The sequence below is a fragment of the Brienomyrus brachyistius genome, chromosome 11, assembly GCF_023856365.1.
Source record: "Brienomyrus brachyistius isolate T26 chromosome 11, BBRACH_0.4, whole genome shotgun sequence".
NCBI classification, from domain to species: domain Eukaryota; kingdom Metazoa; phylum Chordata; class Actinopteri; order Osteoglossiformes; family Mormyridae; genus Brienomyrus; species Brienomyrus brachyistius.
Window position 1 is genome coordinate 15,085,626 of NC_064543.1, and position 16,602 is coordinate 15,102,227.

Below are 16,602 nucleotides of genomic sequence, written 5' to 3' on the forward strand. Positions count from 1 at the left end.
ACAACGTTAAAGACCTGTCCAGGAGCAACAAGGGTTGTCTGTTAAAGTGCCTGCGGGAAAAAATATATTTTTGATAGTTCATTTGTTTTTATATAAAATTATTATTTGCCGTTCAAGAGAGTTGCATTCCAACCAGTTTTGAAAACCAGGAAACAGTTACGTTTCTTAGTAATGTCTAGGAAGTGTTTGTTCGCACAAACGACAGCGGCATACTAAACGGTGGTGATTGCACCGTTTTCCCTGTGGAATACGGCTGTTTAGAACTCGGAGTAAAATAAGATTAATATAAAATATTTTTTTAAAAAACGTGGCATATATTGACTGGTGGGATAAAAGAGATGTTCCGGACACTTTCTTTCTGCTGCTGTCGTGTGAAAAAGTAATTTCTGGCGAATTCGGCAACTTCAGCAGGTAAGTGAGACGTAGTCAAGCGCCACTACAACTTAGTACAAGCGCTGCATTTGTAATCGATTAAAACGTGTTTGTTATAAATGGATAATTGGGTATTAAGTGTCACAACCCATAAAACAACAGGCACGTTGTTAAGTAATGTGAGTATACAATATCCTTGACACTGGCGCAGGACTGTCGCTTTTCTTTGTTTAATCGGCTCTATGCTGTCTATTAATGCTTTATACATGTCAGCTATGTTCCCTATCAACGCTTGAAACAAACTAAGGTGTCACTTTGAATTACAGGATTGTATTTATTTATTTTCTGTTACTCTGTCGCAGGGGTTTTGGTAAACAAGCAGGCGGCGTATTTTAAATTGAATTTAAATATTTGTTCCCGAATTTTAATTATTCCTGTATGATAGGTGGTAATTAGTTTAATTAGTTAATCTGCATGACAGTTATCCTTACAGTTTTTTTTTTTTGGTTAGGGTACGGGCATCAGTAATAATTTAAATGAGCATTTATTTATTTATTTGCCACATTCCCAACTGTTGGGTATAGGTTTATGAAAGGCACGCGTAACTTTATAGGGCACGTTTTTTCGACATCGAGAACGGTCTAAAATTAAAATTGGCAAGTTACCTTTCGAGTGTTCAAGAAACAAGCTGACATCTGTCCGACTTTCGTAAGCAAGGTAGCGTAAATGAACAGACGATCGAGCCTGTAAATGCCCTTTAAATATGGTCGGTAGATTTTAATATCATGTATTCTGCTTGTTGGGATATTCGTTTTATTACTCTTTGATAGGCTAGGAAAAGTGCTCCTGTTCGGATTTAGCGGAGTGTACATGTGCGATAAGTCCGTATACGCACAGGTCTGCGCATATGACGTTTGTTGCGGTTGAACATGAACCTCAATAGTCAAATGGACCCGAACGGTACCGCCGTGGAACTGCAAACTGCACAGTTTTAAACTGTAATAATACTAATTCTAAATTAGAGGCAAATGGAGAGCTTTTTTTTGATGGCTCAAGGAGGGAAATAAATCTACTGTCGTGCGCTGTCAGTCACAACTAGGTTTAAACCACTTGTTGATTTGTCTCTTTGGGTCAAACTAGATAAGAATTGGCAGCCTACGATAATCTCACCCACTTCGGGTTTAAAGAGTTTTTAATTCAAATAAAAAAAACTGTCCTGCCTAGCTAGCTGAGAACACTTGTACGCTTTCGCAACAAAATGGCATAAAAATGCCTAATATAGCGCGATTATATCACCGAAAGTATTTCCTTTTTAATATTTATGTGAGTGAAGGACGTACGGTAAGAGGAACGGGGGCCTCATGCTCAGTTTATGCTTTGGCACATTCACTGCGCTGCTGCTCCCGGCATTGCATCACCGAGCTGTTTGACTTCACCTGCTTATGTCAGTAACCTGAACGCGGTGCATTTCATTTCGTGGAAGTAAGGAGACAGGCTAAATTACAATATCCGGTAAACTAAGCAAAGAAAAGGGTTAAAAATCAGAAGGCAACACCTATAGAAGGAAAATGAGACTTTAGTGGTCTGAGGATAACTGGCTGTCTGGTGTTGTATGGCATCCTGTCCCATTAAAAGGTGGAAATCGATTGTAGTTGTAACAGTTAAACGGGACAATGGGCTTCTGTTTGGTCCTGTATTATGGCAACAAGTGATGCTTAACAGATGAGCCTGTTGCTCATTTATGGTGTGAGTCAAGGTCTGTTCTTCCTCTTGCAGGTCATGCCTGGTTGACCTTTGCCCTGAGTATAAAGGTCAACCAGGGTAATGGGAGAGAAGACAAAAAATATACACTAAGTTGTAAATGATGTATGGGAAGACATGAGTGTGACGGTATATTCATTAGATCAAGTAGCTTTATTTGATGGAAAAATTTTTTCATGCTCTGTGTCTGTTTCCAAATTTCCACTGAGCTCCATGATTTGGGGAGTAAAATGATCAAATTACCTGGTAAATTAATAAAAATGAAATGTACAATACGATTAGCAAAAGTTAAAATAAAACAAGCACAGTAGTTTTCCCCTGGCAGGAGCTTCTGTAGTGTGAGCTCTATAGCTGAAATCTTTACTACCAAAGCTTCTTGTATTCTAGGAATTACTTGCATCCTAGCATCTGAGAATGCATACCTCATTGCACACATTAATCAGTTAGATTATAAGCAGGGATCTGACCTTTCCATACCTTAAACAAGGTAATGTTTAGTTAAGTTAATTAAAAATCTCTCCTGAACTTAATGTGAATCTACTGAGGAAGCAAAGGGACTGGTATAATGTGTCCTCAGGTAAGGCAAGGTTCCTGTGAAGAAATGCATTTGTAATGGATCCCTTCGTAATCCAGTTCTCTTGTTCTAGCATCGGGACATTAAAAATGTGACAATAACATAAAGCCACCGAATCATTTTTAAAATGCAGGTATTGCTGTGCCTGCTTCCTGCTTAAGTGCTGCGCCTGTTTTACAGTCCCATCTACCTTTTGTGTAAAGAGAGATTTTCTTTTATATATTTCTGTTGAAGAGAATTTTATTTATCCTGGGGGAAATTCTTTTGTATATTGCAGCAAGGTTTATGAAGTGCAGACAAACAAACGTGTAGTGAAAAATAAAACAAAGTGCAACGACAGTAAACATAAGTGCTGACAAACAAACAGTGCAAACTAAACAAGAACAGAAACAGAACATCCTGAAAAAGAATATTAAGGAAATAAATATGAATAAAAAAATAAATTAACAGAAGGTATATGTGGAATACAAATAGTATGATCTAATCTTGTGTTTAGCTACACTGTCAGAAAAAAGTTCCAATTTGTACCTTTGAGGGTACAATTACTTGTCACTGGGGCTGCCCCCTCAAGAGTCTGCCATTTGTACCCCAGCTGTAGGTAAATATACCTTTGAAGGTACAGAAATGGACTATGAGCAGCATTTTTGTTCCATTGGGGGTACAGTAATGTTGCTTGTACATTGCGGTCCAAAATTGTACCAGGGCTGTACCCTTTCTCCAGACAGTGTACTTTCTACCTGCACATAAACACATGTAACCAATTAATTAAATTTAAGCTGTTATGTTTTAAACATACGTTAGGGAGAGTACTGGTTTCCACTGAAAGCTAGGGTTCTCCCCTTATTGTCCTCACCCAATTGGAACACATTTTGTTTCCTGTTTCACAAGCAGCTTTTGTATTGATGCAATACATCTTAAGTTTGTTTGCTTTGTAATTTGATCCCTTTGTAAAGTCTCCTTAAATAAAATCATAAGGTTTTAAGTCATCAGCCTTTGTCACACACTCAAAGCAATGTAATCCGCCTTTCTCAAATCGTAATGACTATCCCGTATGTTTTCTTTTAACGTCATATTCTTATTTGAAATGAAGAGCAGCCTACCATTTAACTATTTTCAGTTAAAAGTAAAGCTAATTAGTATAAAATCATCCGGGGAATGTAGCTATGTCCCTAAGATGTGGTTAAATCTTATTATATTATATTATTTTGAGATTAAATATGCGTTTAGTATTTTTGGCAGTTCTTGTATATTCTCTTCACAGTGCCTCAGTAATAATAATAATGATGATGATGATGATGATACAGTAAGTAACCCAAGTGGCAAATAGCACTGTAATGCAACACTTACCACTTCATGAGGATCAGCCGCATTGTCACCCCACATCAAAATAATACAAAATGAAATATGGGTTATTTTCTAAGCAGAAGCAGAAGAGACACGGTGCATTACAGCCCCCCCCCCCCCCCCCCCCATAAATATAACTGGCCGTTGATGGCCACCCCGCTCAGATTTTTTCGCAGGGACCACTGTAGGGGAGGAATGTTTCACTTGCCTCTGTGCATTGTAAAGAGCATTGTATGCAATGTTTATGCTTGTTGATATGTTCAGCAATGAGCAAATGGCGCTACAATATAACACTGGTGATTTTATGTTCACTTTCAAGGTATATTTACTGTATTTAGTCTCCTGGTGTCCTGTCAAGGGTGTTCCCTGCCTTGTACCTTGTGTTTTATGGAGCAAGCTTCAAGCTCACCATGACTATGCTGTATAAGTGGTTATGGGAAGTGGATGAGTGAATTGGGAGAAATAATTCTTTGAATTTTCAGCAGTTTAGCTGGTACGTTATTAATTCCTCAGTGAAGAGTGCATAGATGGTGCCTTGTGTGTCACTCGTAACCCCAGTGAGTCCCACTTACTATATATTCAAGGGCTGGGGTTTGAGATGAACATCTGCCTCTAGGTCTGTGGTTCCCAGGTCTTTGATATTAAAGTAGGATTTTCCGTTATACTCTCTTTCTCTGTCATCCAAGTTCTCTGGCTATATTTGAGTTTGTGATGTTTGGACTATGGTTTATCTAAATTAAACTTCAGAACTTCCTCAATGGAACTTATTCAACAGAAAATTATGTGTTTCTTTGTTATTGCGCAAAAAAAATGCTTTGTAGATATTCAACTTGATTTTGGAATGAGTTAATGAGCTGGAAGATGAGACTGAAGAAACATTGTGTACTTTTTTTGCTACACTTTTGGAAGAAAGACTGAGTTGAACAAAGCATCCCTTTGTATCGCCAATGACCCAGAGATTTCAGATACGCAGGACAGAACAGTAGCTCTTTTTACACACTGAGGTGGCAGCATCATGGACACTTCACTACAAAAACGGTGGGGGGGGGGGGGGCGTCATAGGTCCTTAGTGTCCCACTACAGGCCATGAATGAGGTTCATATTTTTCAGTTTATATTTGTGTTGTGACTCTAACTTGTATATTAAAACTATAGGGGGAGGTTATCTTGATCACAATACCATGGTAATTCTCCTAAACTGCATGTCTCTGATCAATGGGATGAGAGAGTTTGAAGATAATGCACATGGAACAAGGAAAACATGCAAACTCCACATGAACAACACTTGTGATATATAACATAAGAAGCAGCCTGTAGTCTTTCTGGCTGTTACAGTGTTTTATTAGTTATATTAGTATATTTAAATGTATTACTGAATGAATTTGTACTATACTATACTATATGATTCATCAGATGTGTCATTAATATCCTGTTCTGTAACCAGCAATGAGTGAATATGATACATGAATGACATGGTAAGGTATTAAAAAAAAAACCTGTTTCAAACATGGTGAACATAGAGAGGTTATTGATGTCAGAGCAACTGCCTTTATCACCTATCTGAGATTGCCAGTCCCCTTAAGGACAGGTGTGATTTCCATGAGGTACTGGGGAAATGGGACTCCCTTGCTTTTTGGGGGAGAACAGTGTTAATCTCCTCTAACATTAAATGCAGATGTGTAATTTTTCTAATAGAAATGCTTTAGAATAAAAGAACAATTGGTCTATTCAAAATCTGCTATTGTACCTTCCTTTTGTCCTGCATATTTTTGCAGGTTCCCGGTTGCTCACATTTTGAATCAGTTTTACCCTATTATGTTTCACCTTTTTTTTTTCGGTATGGACACTTCGTACAGTCTTATGCTTTATGAGTTTAGGCACCAGTGATGTGTTAGTCACATTCTTCCTGTGCCTCAGGTTTAGCGCCCGTTTATTTCTGAGGAGCAGTCACTCTCACCTAAGCAGGAACACTCTCAGGAGGCTCCTGCATAGTTTCCCCAGCAGCCTTGTGATGGGCTTCCCAACGCTTCTGCATGTGGTATTTCAGCTTTCAGCTCAAAATCTCCCACCTCTTAGCTCTTGTGGGTACATTAAGCTGGAGTTTGTGCCATGTTTTGATCTCAAGTAGGAACTGGACTGCTCGTCTGTTTCTTCTGTTTATTGTGTTCCTGCTCTCTCCAACCGAACCAGGGAAAGACAGCAACAATCCCAGGAGTCCCGGGAGGAAACTTAACAATTTCTTTACTTTGGCTTGGGTAAGTTTTATGTTTTTAACCCTAAGTTGCCCGAATTATGAAATTAAGCTGAATGACTTGTTCTGTTCTCAGTGCTGCTACAGCCAACCATCCAGTTGTTTGCATGTTTGGCTGAGAAAATTGATGTCTAAGTGTTTTTGGGTTTATTTTTGATTTTCATCTTGTATAAGTATCTGCTGGCTTGGTTACTGGAAATATGTGGTTTTATGTCCTTTGTCAGGGGTTAAAGTAACTGCAAAACATCACATGGTTTAAGTAGCTGTCATTAGTTTTGCTGTCAACTATTACATTATCTTCTGTATTCTGGATGCTTAAACATTATTTTGTTCAAAATTAAATAGCTGTTACATAAATTTCATTTTTCAGCATTAGAGGACACGGAAGCCATTTCTGTCAGCTGTTCCCTTTAAGCATCACTGCAGCTTTATTCTCGCCAAAGTGAAACATAAAAGTTAAATCATAAATTTAATTTTTAATCACTTGTTTTTAAGGGGGAAATTTTCAAGGACATTTCAAAAATAAGGAGATATCAGAGTACCATATCCATCCTCGAATTAAAATGAATTTGCATACCACTGCTTTCTCACAGGGTGGTCTGAAGTGCTCATTAGAAGATAACCTTAAGTGGTTGACAACCACTTAAGGTTAATAGCAGCTTTGCATATGGACAACGGCAATTTACTGTTATGTATCAGGTGAAGGAAAACTGCTAAGGCAGTGATGGGAAGGACGAGAGGGCAGATTTATGTCAGACAAGCATAGTACCATACAACTGAAGCCATTATGTACGTTCTGTGCAAACAGATCATTTCTGGACATGTGAAACTGAGGCTCTGCAAACCCTGTTAGCATGTGTGCCCACAAGCAGGGGGAGAAAGAGAATGTGCTAAATGCTTCGCAGTGATGCAGATTTGGTCCTTATTATAGCACCTCTAGAAATGTTGAGCCCCGTGAAAACATTATGTTGGGTCTCCAACCCAGACAAGTTCCGCCCCCCCCCCCCCCCACCCTTTATGGCACCCCTGCTCATGCGTATGAAATCTATCCGTGAGGCTTGTTTATAGTAGAAATACTGAGTTCCTTGGGATTTTGTGGTGCTTCTCAAGTATGCTATAGCAAATATTGTCCGGTTCTCCCTCTCAAAGCATGGTCTGTCCAATATGCTAATTAAACCAGGAATTAAGATTTTATTTTGCGCATTGCATACAAATTGCACAGTATATCTGTATATCAGTGTTTCTGTCATTGTTTGGGGCACATAATCAGAATTAACTCTAGTTCCTAAGTTTCACATTAAAAATCCCGTTCCCTGTTTGACTGTGCTGTACCTACAGTGGGTTCATTATGCTGTTGGACATCTGCTCTGTCAAACGTGAGCACAGATCTCAGTAGGGTGGACTGAAAGCAGGGACCTTTTTTTCGCCTTTGCCACTGAATTTTCCTGTTGGGGCAATATAAAATGCCATTTGCTCATTCCCTGCTCCAAACCGGTCCACTGTATGGTTAACTGTAAATATTCACTCCTTAATTAGCAATACCTTCTCAAGTGAACCTCTTTCAAATCCTCCCCTTTCACCATGACTGTGGGAAATGCCTCTCTCACCAGCACACTTTCCAGCCATCCAGCTGCAGCCTCCTGTTTGTTTCTGGAAAGCACTCTCTACCAGAGCCCCGTAGTGTGGCTCTTATGGTGGAGAAGGTTGTTTATAGGATAGTATCGAGGGATTTTAATGCGCTAATGTCACACAAGGATACATCATGGGGGAGAAGAAACTAAAGCTCTCACAGTAATGTCCTGCAGACACCCTGAATGCTGATAAGTAATGTCTTAAAGTGCTTACTTAGTATTCTTGGTTTTAAAAATAATCCAGGTTTTGCTGAATGGTCCCATTTCATTTATTTATTTATGGGGGGGGGGGGGGGAGGAGAGAGAGGTTTTTATTAAATTAAACAATTGAGAGATGCCCAAAAAAAGCCTGATGAAAAATGCATTAGCATCAGCCATAACAGCACAGTCCTGCAGAAATTAACCTCAAATATTCACAACTTTGTAGTGCATTTTCTATTTAATCAGTAAAGACAGAATCAAGATGTCCTTCCTTGTAGTGTAAAATAAACAAAAGGACTAACAGCCCCGAAGCTTTGAAGGGTCTAAATGTAAACGGCAAAACACATCTGGTTTTTCAGTGCATATTTCTCCAGTCACAAACCAATAGCACAAAGAAAGCATTTATCAAACAGCGTTTATGAATAACAGCCGCTACTACATACTAAACCTGTGTGAAGTTGTTACATGGAGAATTTTTAGAAGGAAAAAAAACAGGAAAATGTAGTGGAGGCCAGAACTAACTATTTTAGTGGTGGAATACAGACATTAATACTGTCAGTAGTTTTATAAATTTGAGGTTCCTCATAGAGGCCTGCCTTGATGAGTCGTCCTGCCGCTGCTGGTGTTAGGTAAGCTGTATGCTAGGGGTGTGCAATTTGACGACATTAGATCATGAGTGATTACAATGCTGTTGTTAGAATGTGCACAGTTGCAGGATACTGCCAGTTGTAGTTCTATGGCTCATACACACATCTAAAGCTGTTTTGTCAGCCAGATCCGTTTCAACACACCTATAAACTGATAATAGCAAGCAGTAGGCGGTGCCTTGGATTCCTTCCTCTCTCCCTTTCATGCCCTCATCCCAACATGCAATGCGCAACATGCAACACAATTCCCTATTTGGCAATGTAATGGCATGGATGATATGGAGGAGCTGCTAAGTAGTTCCTAAAAAGAATTTGACATTAGTAATATGGAACTTGTCTGGATTTTCCACGACACGGCACAAATAAGTTATTTGCAAAATTGAGTTGCACATCTGATGGCAACACAATGAACCTTTTTAACCACCTCAAAACAGTATGCTGGTATGTTTTTCTTTTCAGGCTTAATAACATATAGGGCTGTATGTTTTAAAGTAAGGGAACTAGTTTCATTGTACAGTAACTTGCAAAATACAAATGCTCCCTGGATTACGATGGTACATGTTATGATATTTCGGTTTTGTCATGGGTATTCCAGTTCCACTTTTTAATTTTCATTATATCATTCAATAAAGGGAGGTGCAGTGGTTTGCACTGCTGCCTCACAAGAAGGTCCTGGGTTCGATCCCAGGTCAATTTTGTGTGAAGTTCGCATGCTCACCCCATCTTTGCGTAGGTTTTCGCCAGGGACTCCGGTTTCCTCCTACAGTCCAAAAGTGTGAAGGGTAGGCTAATTGGCGTGTCTAAATTGGCCCTGTAGTTGTGTAAGTGTGCGTGTGGCTGGGTCAGTGTGCGTGCCCTGCAGTGTGTTGGCGCCCATCCAGGGTTTATTCTGGCCTGCGCCTGTTGTTCCCAGGATAGGCTCCGGGCCCCCTGCGACCCTAGTGGGGATTAAGCAGTCACAAGGATGGATGGATGGATGGATGGATGGATGGATTATTTCATAAATTACTTGGGATATTCTTTTTCATATAATAGGCTTTGTATTTTGGATTTTGCCCAACTGTAGGCTAATGTAGGTAAGTGTTCTAAGCATGTTTAAGGTAGGCTAAGCTAGGCTGTGATGGTTGTTAGGTTAGGTGTACTGTATTAATACCATAAGCCAAAAATGCATTTTTTATGCATAGTTTTATCGGAACGTGACCCATCCTAACCTGTGGAGCATCTGTAGTCTCAAAAACGAACTTGAAAAGGAATCGTGATGCAATTGCAATCCCATCTGGAAAAAAAAAAACGTGATTATATTTGTCCAATATCACCCACCACTACTATATGCATTACATTGGACTGTGTCATTGACCATGTCGACGTCTGCTTGGGTTTAACAGAAATCCACCAAAATTCCGTGCTGCAAGGGCAGGCCCGCCATGTCTTCCAGCGAAGACCTGAGAGACATGGGGAGCTATGACAGTTTCTGGGAGGTAAGGGGCCACATGCTTGTCTGTGCAGGTTTGATGGGCCCGCATGGCAGTGTACTCGCTTGATGGCTGCCTTGGCCAGAATAATAATTTGCAAAGCAAGAGGGGCTGTAGTTCCCAGATGCAGGCCAGCCATTAGGTACTTTTTTTGTAGCTCTGCCAGTTCTTCTAACCTGCCCTATCCATCATCCAGAATTTAGTAGGTGGGGATGCTAATCAGTGCTTCCTTGTAATGGTTTGAACACAAGGTGGCCGTCTCCCCTCCCTTGCACTCTCAAGAATGCTTTTGACAGGACTGTTTTGTTTTTTTAACTTGCAGAACTGGAATGCCTTAGGTGTACTGTGACATCCTTTATATTGTCAACATTACTAATCTATTTTGTTGACTCAAATAGACAGTATATAGAATTTCAGTGTAAACTGGGGCTTGGTGCAAAGGCAGCTTCAGAAAGGCAATATCTAATATATAGATAGACAGAAATGCACCTAACTGGTATGCAAGTATGTATTCACCTTTAAAAGCAATATCTGTGGCAATCAAATGTTGTTGGAACAGTGCAAATGCGTATGTGCTATGACACAGCTATGACAAAAAATTACCGTGCATTTTAACCTTTATACTGCAAATGGAAGTATGAAAATAAATCAAGTACACATTTGTGCTGTTACAACAGTTGATTGCCACGTGTATCGCTTTTAAAGGTGAATGCATACTTGCATACCAGTTGTGCATCCCTGTATATAGACACATAATGCGGTGCAAAATTCTTAGGCAGCGCTTATTAAATGATCAACATGTTGTTGTAAAACAATTTTATTATGACCGTTAGTGTGTCAGCTAAGTCATTTCAAAACTACAGTAAAATTGTTGTAGTATTTGCAGAAACTATCCAATATACCCATGTATTTTTTTTGACCACTACTCCGTCATATTTAGAAAATCAATATTGCGTTGAATTAATTATTGAATTGGTTGATCGAACATTTAATAAATCAAACAATTAATTAATTGAGCTGGCCTTGAAATTTAACACATGGAGTGGCTGCGGTTCCACTGAGCAGAGGTTTGGAAACGAAAATGGAGTTTATCTAGCTGTCCAACAAGATGTCAGTAACTTGGATTACAGAAGTAACTGGAAAACCGTAACTGGAAAACAGAAGAAATGTTTTGTCGTGTTACTGTTTATTTGCATATGTTCTAATGTTAAATTGCATTTTTTTTTTCTGAGGTAATATACACTTACTACTCAGATAAATAACCTTAAACATTTTCTTTGACTGCATAAGATTCGCAGTGTTGAATATTTATTTGTTTTGCGCCAAGTCTGTTATGTAAATCTGTTAAAATTGTCATATTCATCATATCACATGTTCTGTGCCTCACTAAACCAATTTCACCACAGCCAGGGAACTATAAGCGCACAGTGAAACGAATAGATGATGGCCACAAGCTGTGCAATGAGATGGTCAGCTGCTTCCAGGAACGGGCTAGGATTGAGAAAAGTTATGCCCAACAGCTGACGGACTGGGCTAAGAAGTGGAGAAGTGTAGTTGAGAAAGGTGAGGAATGACTGGTTTCCAGAACCAGTAATCCCAGATCTTAATTTTTTTACACTCTAATGAATCTGCAAATAGTGGTAGAAATTTCTCAGGAGATAAAACATTACTCAAATTTCTTTTCTTTTTTTGGTTAATATTTTACCGCTGATAATCTGCATACCATACGAGTTCCACTACAATGGTATTTTTAAAAAAATGCATGTATGTTTTTGAAACACATTCGAAATGAAGAATCAGTGTGATACTGTTAACAATATAAAGCTAGAAGTAATGGTCGCTGTGATGCATTTTCCATAACCTCTTTTCCAATACAGGTTAGCAGTGAAACTACAGCCTATAAACAGAAGTTGCCCCATTTTTAGTTGAACAGTTGAATGAGTGTAATGATCTGATAAGTTACTGTTCCAAGGCTGGCCCTCATGTGCAATGCCAAGATCTTAAATCTGATACGGACCAGTAGGCAGAGGAACGAGACCAAGCAGCCAGAAACATTAACATTTTTGGCAGGTTAAACATTTGAGAATGTTATGGATGATTTTGAGTAGCCCGATGGTGCAAGCAGGCCTGCCAGCTACGAGGGACTTAATATGCATGTGTTGGGTGTAGCTGTGGTTTAGCTGTTTTAGACACTAGCCGTTCATCTAGGTGGAGGCATCGATAGCAAGGAATTGATGCAGGGGGAAACCTTTAAGTGTATAATTTGAGTAATTTGACATGAGTTTAAGTGAATGTTATAGTAAAATAGTAGGAGAACCCAGCACTGGTTACTGTCGGATATATGTAGAGACTTTCTAAGCTCATGTTGGGTTATTTGATTTTCTGCTTGAAAAGGAATGATTTGCCGAACATGACGACAAGGATGTGTGAGAGAAATGTAAAGTTCTTAATCTTATATATGGTTATAATATAGACCTTGAGTAAAGGATTGAAAAGGTTTGGCCTATTAACATCTGCTTGTCATAGGCATTTAGATGGTCTGATGTGTGAAGTGACATTGGTCTACTCTTTGAAGGTCCCCAGTATGGCACTCTAGAGAAGGCCTGGCATGCCTTCATGAATGCAGCTGACCAGCTGAGCGAGATCCACCTTGAGCTCAAGGAACATCTAATGGTGGAGGACAGCGAGAAGGTGAGGAACTGGCAGAAGGACGCATTCCACAAGCAGATGATTGGCGGCTTCAAGGAGACGAAGGAGGCTGAAGAGGGCTTCCGGAAGGTGCAGAAACCATGGGTCAGGAAATTCAAGGAGGTGAGACCTCTGGACAACTAAGAAATGTTATATACTACTTACTGGCTGTGTGTTTTTGGTGCTTTGATCCTGTTGGGGCTGATCCACAATCATATCATTTGAAGCTTCTTCATGTTGTCTCCCTTACTAATGTGTCCTCTCCACAAGGTGGAGGCATCCAAGAAGGGCTATCACCAAGCACGGAAGGAGGAACGTACCGCTGTGACTCGGGAGACCCACGCTAAAGCCGACCCCTCCAAGTCTCAAGAAGAAGTCCGCAAGCTGCAGGACCGGGTGGAGAAATGCAGTCAGGAAGCTGAGAAAGTGAGTGGACAGCAACAGTTCCAAGCCATGGAGCAGTGATTTCAGCCTAAGAAGATAATGAAAATCCTTAAATAAAATCTGAAATAAATTTTAAAAAGTCAATCGCCAAAAGCTTTCAAAGCATAATCCTCAAACACCTTTAGTTTCTAACAGTAACAATGGGCAATATTTCAGTTTAAAAAAAATAAAACCCTTTAACGTTCTGTCTCGCTATTCTAAAAATAATTTTGTACTGAACATTCTGATTCATACACACTGCTGGGTGGTGCTCAGTCAACAATTTTTAATCTTTTACCTGGTTGACTTGTTATCTTTGAACACTGGCATTTCTGCAAATAATTCTAATAAGATAAGGAGACCTGCGCAGTCATACTTCACTACGTATCACGCTCATTTCAGCTTTTCAAGGTCCACTAAGAAGTCACTTAAGCACCATGAAAATAAAGTCCAAGTAGTTTGCTTGTTGCTGTGACTGTATGTGGAAGTCAGGCCCAATATATCTGGCTTATACATCTCTGCCAGCAGTTGCGGTTCGTATCCTGCCAGTGAGGCAGCTCATGTTACCAGTGTGGACGCCATGTTTGGGACTTTAGGCTTGATTCCCAGCTGTGTCCTGGAGGCCCTACCAGAAACACTATACCAATGTCAAATAAAATAAACGGCAAGTCTCCCTAAGGGGGTTTTGGCATTTAAAAATTGAATACACGTTGATGAAAACATTTTAGTTATAAAGAAGCTCATACAGTAGTCCTGCTGTATTACAACCCAGTCTTATTTTTATTCTGCAAACATCTTTTTTTATTATGAACAAAAATCAATGCGATATAAAATAAATGTTTATAAATGTACAAATTCAGTTATGTTGCTGTCATTCTTTACAGCTAACCACTAATATACACCTAATAAGCAATGCATAATTAAGACCAATAATTGATAGATAATGCTGGGACAGAACAGTGAAACAGCTTCTCAGCCTACCTGAGTACAACCTCAGTGAACTTCCTGTAGTGCTCACAGTGTTAGAGCAGATGGCTATGCTCCACAGGCCAAAGACCGCTACGAGAAGGCCTTGGACGAGCTGAACCAGTACAACCCTCGTTACATGGAGGACATGGAGCAGGTGTTTGAAAGCACACAGGAGGCCGAGCAGAAGAGGCTGTGCTTCTTTAAGGAGGTCCTGCTGGACATCCACAAGCACCTGGACCTCTCCAGCGTCGACAGGTACAGGATTCTGATTCCTTTGTGGGGAAAATGATGAAAACTTACATGTGTGTATATATCCTATACGCTGATGTGACTCTGTACTCCGACTAGTTTTTCACCTGCTTTTGAAGCGCATCTGTACTCCTGTCATTTTTTTTTGGCTAAGTTAGATAATATTGTACATGCCACTCTTACTGGGTAAGACCTTAACACTTTTCTAAAGCCTTAACACACGTCTTGGATTTTACAAGAGCTCCCTTAAAAATATTTATATATCGGCCATGTATTGCCTGTAGTGCATATTCCATCATCCCAGATATTATCAAGCATCTTCTATTTTATCTAGCATCTGTCCTAATTTTATCTTTATCAACATGGAGCTAAATCCTGTATTCGATCTTGCTGCGTATGGTCACATATTTGTAGCGATAAATACCTCTATAGCCATAATTATTGTAAAAGCCCTGCATGAATTTTCTGGCAAAAGCGTCTTAGAAAAGGCAAATACACTAACTGTGGATTCAGACTAACGCCCCTGAAAACACTTTGTAAAAGAGTATCCTGTCCTGAGTTGTGTTTATTTAAAGTGGCTGTACTGAAGCTGACCTGAAATGTGTATAAGCATAAGGACAGGGAACATGACGTGATCCTGGAATCATTACCTCTCCTAGCTTCCGGTCCCTTCACCGAGACCTGGGCCAGGCAATAGTCGCAGCCAATGACACGGAGGACCTGAGATGGTGGAAGAATACACACGGACCGGGAATGAGCATGAACTGGCCGCAGTTCGAGGTGAATAACGTGCAAAGTTCTTAGTGCGGAGAAAGGTTAAGCATAACTGCAGAACACTTCAGTTTTATTAATATACGTGTTGTGTGTTAATTTCTATAGAATTATCAACAAATTTGGAAGTTTTCCTTATTGGACTATGTACAGTTGGCCTTGTCTGTGTAACTGAAGATCACCTTATTTTCACTGCTGGCGACTCGCTTTCGGAATCCAAGCATCGCCCAGAGTCAGCCTCCCAAAGTGGAACCAGAAACCTGCCTGTGGGCTAAGATTGCCTGTAGACCACAAGCAGCCCAGGAAGGCTGTCCACATGCCACTGCCTGTTTGTCATTCAGCTTTCTTTGGCCATCTCTGTAGTGTCACAGTGCTGTAGTTTTCAAGTCTATATTTGTGTCAAATATTACTTACAATGTCCTGGGTATTTTGAGAGCACCGTAGTTTTAAGTGAATCATTTATATGGCTCATTTTAGACAGTTAAAATCATAATGCAACAAACTCTTCAAGATCATTTTTGATTATATATTCGGGGTACAGTTGCACTGTCTACTCTGTACTGGTTTGACATTGTCGAACGGTCCCAGCTCATGAAGAAGAGAACGTCAAGTCCTAGGCCTCTGTGATTTAATTGGATGTACCCCCCAGGAATGGTCACCGGAGACCAGCCAGGCAATCAGCAAAAAGGAGAGGAACAGCCGCGCTGGAGACGTGGTCACCCTGACGAATGTGGTTTCCGCAGAGGAGGAGACGTCCCGCACACCCCCACAGAGCACCAGGTAACTACACACCACACCCTCATTCTGCTAACACGTGGTCATTCCATACTCAGGTTTCTTTGGGGAGAATTCTGATAGGTGATCTCTACCATTGGGCCTTGAGTAAGCCGGCCTGTTGATCAGAGGGGGGTGAATTATGACAGCAGTTTATCATGTCACTCCTACCTTTTCTGTTTAATCAGGGCTGCCAGAGACTACTCCTCTGACTGGTCTGATGAGGAGAGCCCCCAGAAGTGCGTTTCGGCAAACGGGGTGAAGGATGAGGATGAGAAGGTAGCAGGAGTGCAAGTGAAAGCATTGTACGATTACATGGGGCAGGAGGCTGATGAGCTGAGCTTTAAAGCAGGTATTAATGCCTACTAATGCTGATTAATGGCACCCAGACACAACACGCATGACGGCCACCTATTCACCTGGTGTATTTCGACTGCAGATGATGTGCTGGCGACCAGAAGCAAAATCAAGGTTCA

General features: G+C 40.3%; 1 protein-coding gene across 5 annotated transcripts in view; it reads left to right on the top strand.

Annotated features, from left to right (window-relative positions):
• Positions 1 to 16,602, top strand: part of pacsin3 (protein kinase C and casein kinase substrate in neurons 3) — an 18,245-nt gene continuing 1,643 nt past the window's right edge. The window contains exons 1-10 of one of the 5 annotated variants that reach the window (XM_049029989.1): positions 1 to 411; positions 6,241 to 6,305; positions 10,166 to 10,258; positions 11,659 to 11,815; positions 12,828 to 13,063; positions 13,211 to 13,366; positions 14,412 to 14,587; positions 15,241 to 15,361; positions 16,002 to 16,132; positions 16,315 to 16,478. In XM_049029989.1, coding sequence (XP_048885946.1) covers positions 10,205 to 10,258; positions 11,659 to 11,815; positions 12,828 to 13,063; positions 13,211 to 13,366; positions 14,412 to 14,587; positions 15,241 to 15,361; positions 16,002 to 16,132; positions 16,315 to 16,478 — 1,195 coding nt within the window. In that variant the 5' untranslated portion in view covers positions 1 to 411; positions 6,241 to 6,305; positions 10,166 to 10,204. Of the gene's footprint in view, positions 412 to 529; positions 552 to 892; positions 1,090 to 6,240; positions 6,306 to 10,165; positions 10,259 to 11,658; positions 11,816 to 12,827; positions 13,064 to 13,210; positions 13,367 to 14,411; positions 14,588 to 15,240; positions 15,362 to 16,001; positions 16,133 to 16,314; positions 16,479 to 16,602 lie in introns of those variants that run through there. The other 4 variants (XM_049029993.1, XM_049029991.1, XM_049029990.1 and 1 more) reach the window with 4 other exon arrangements.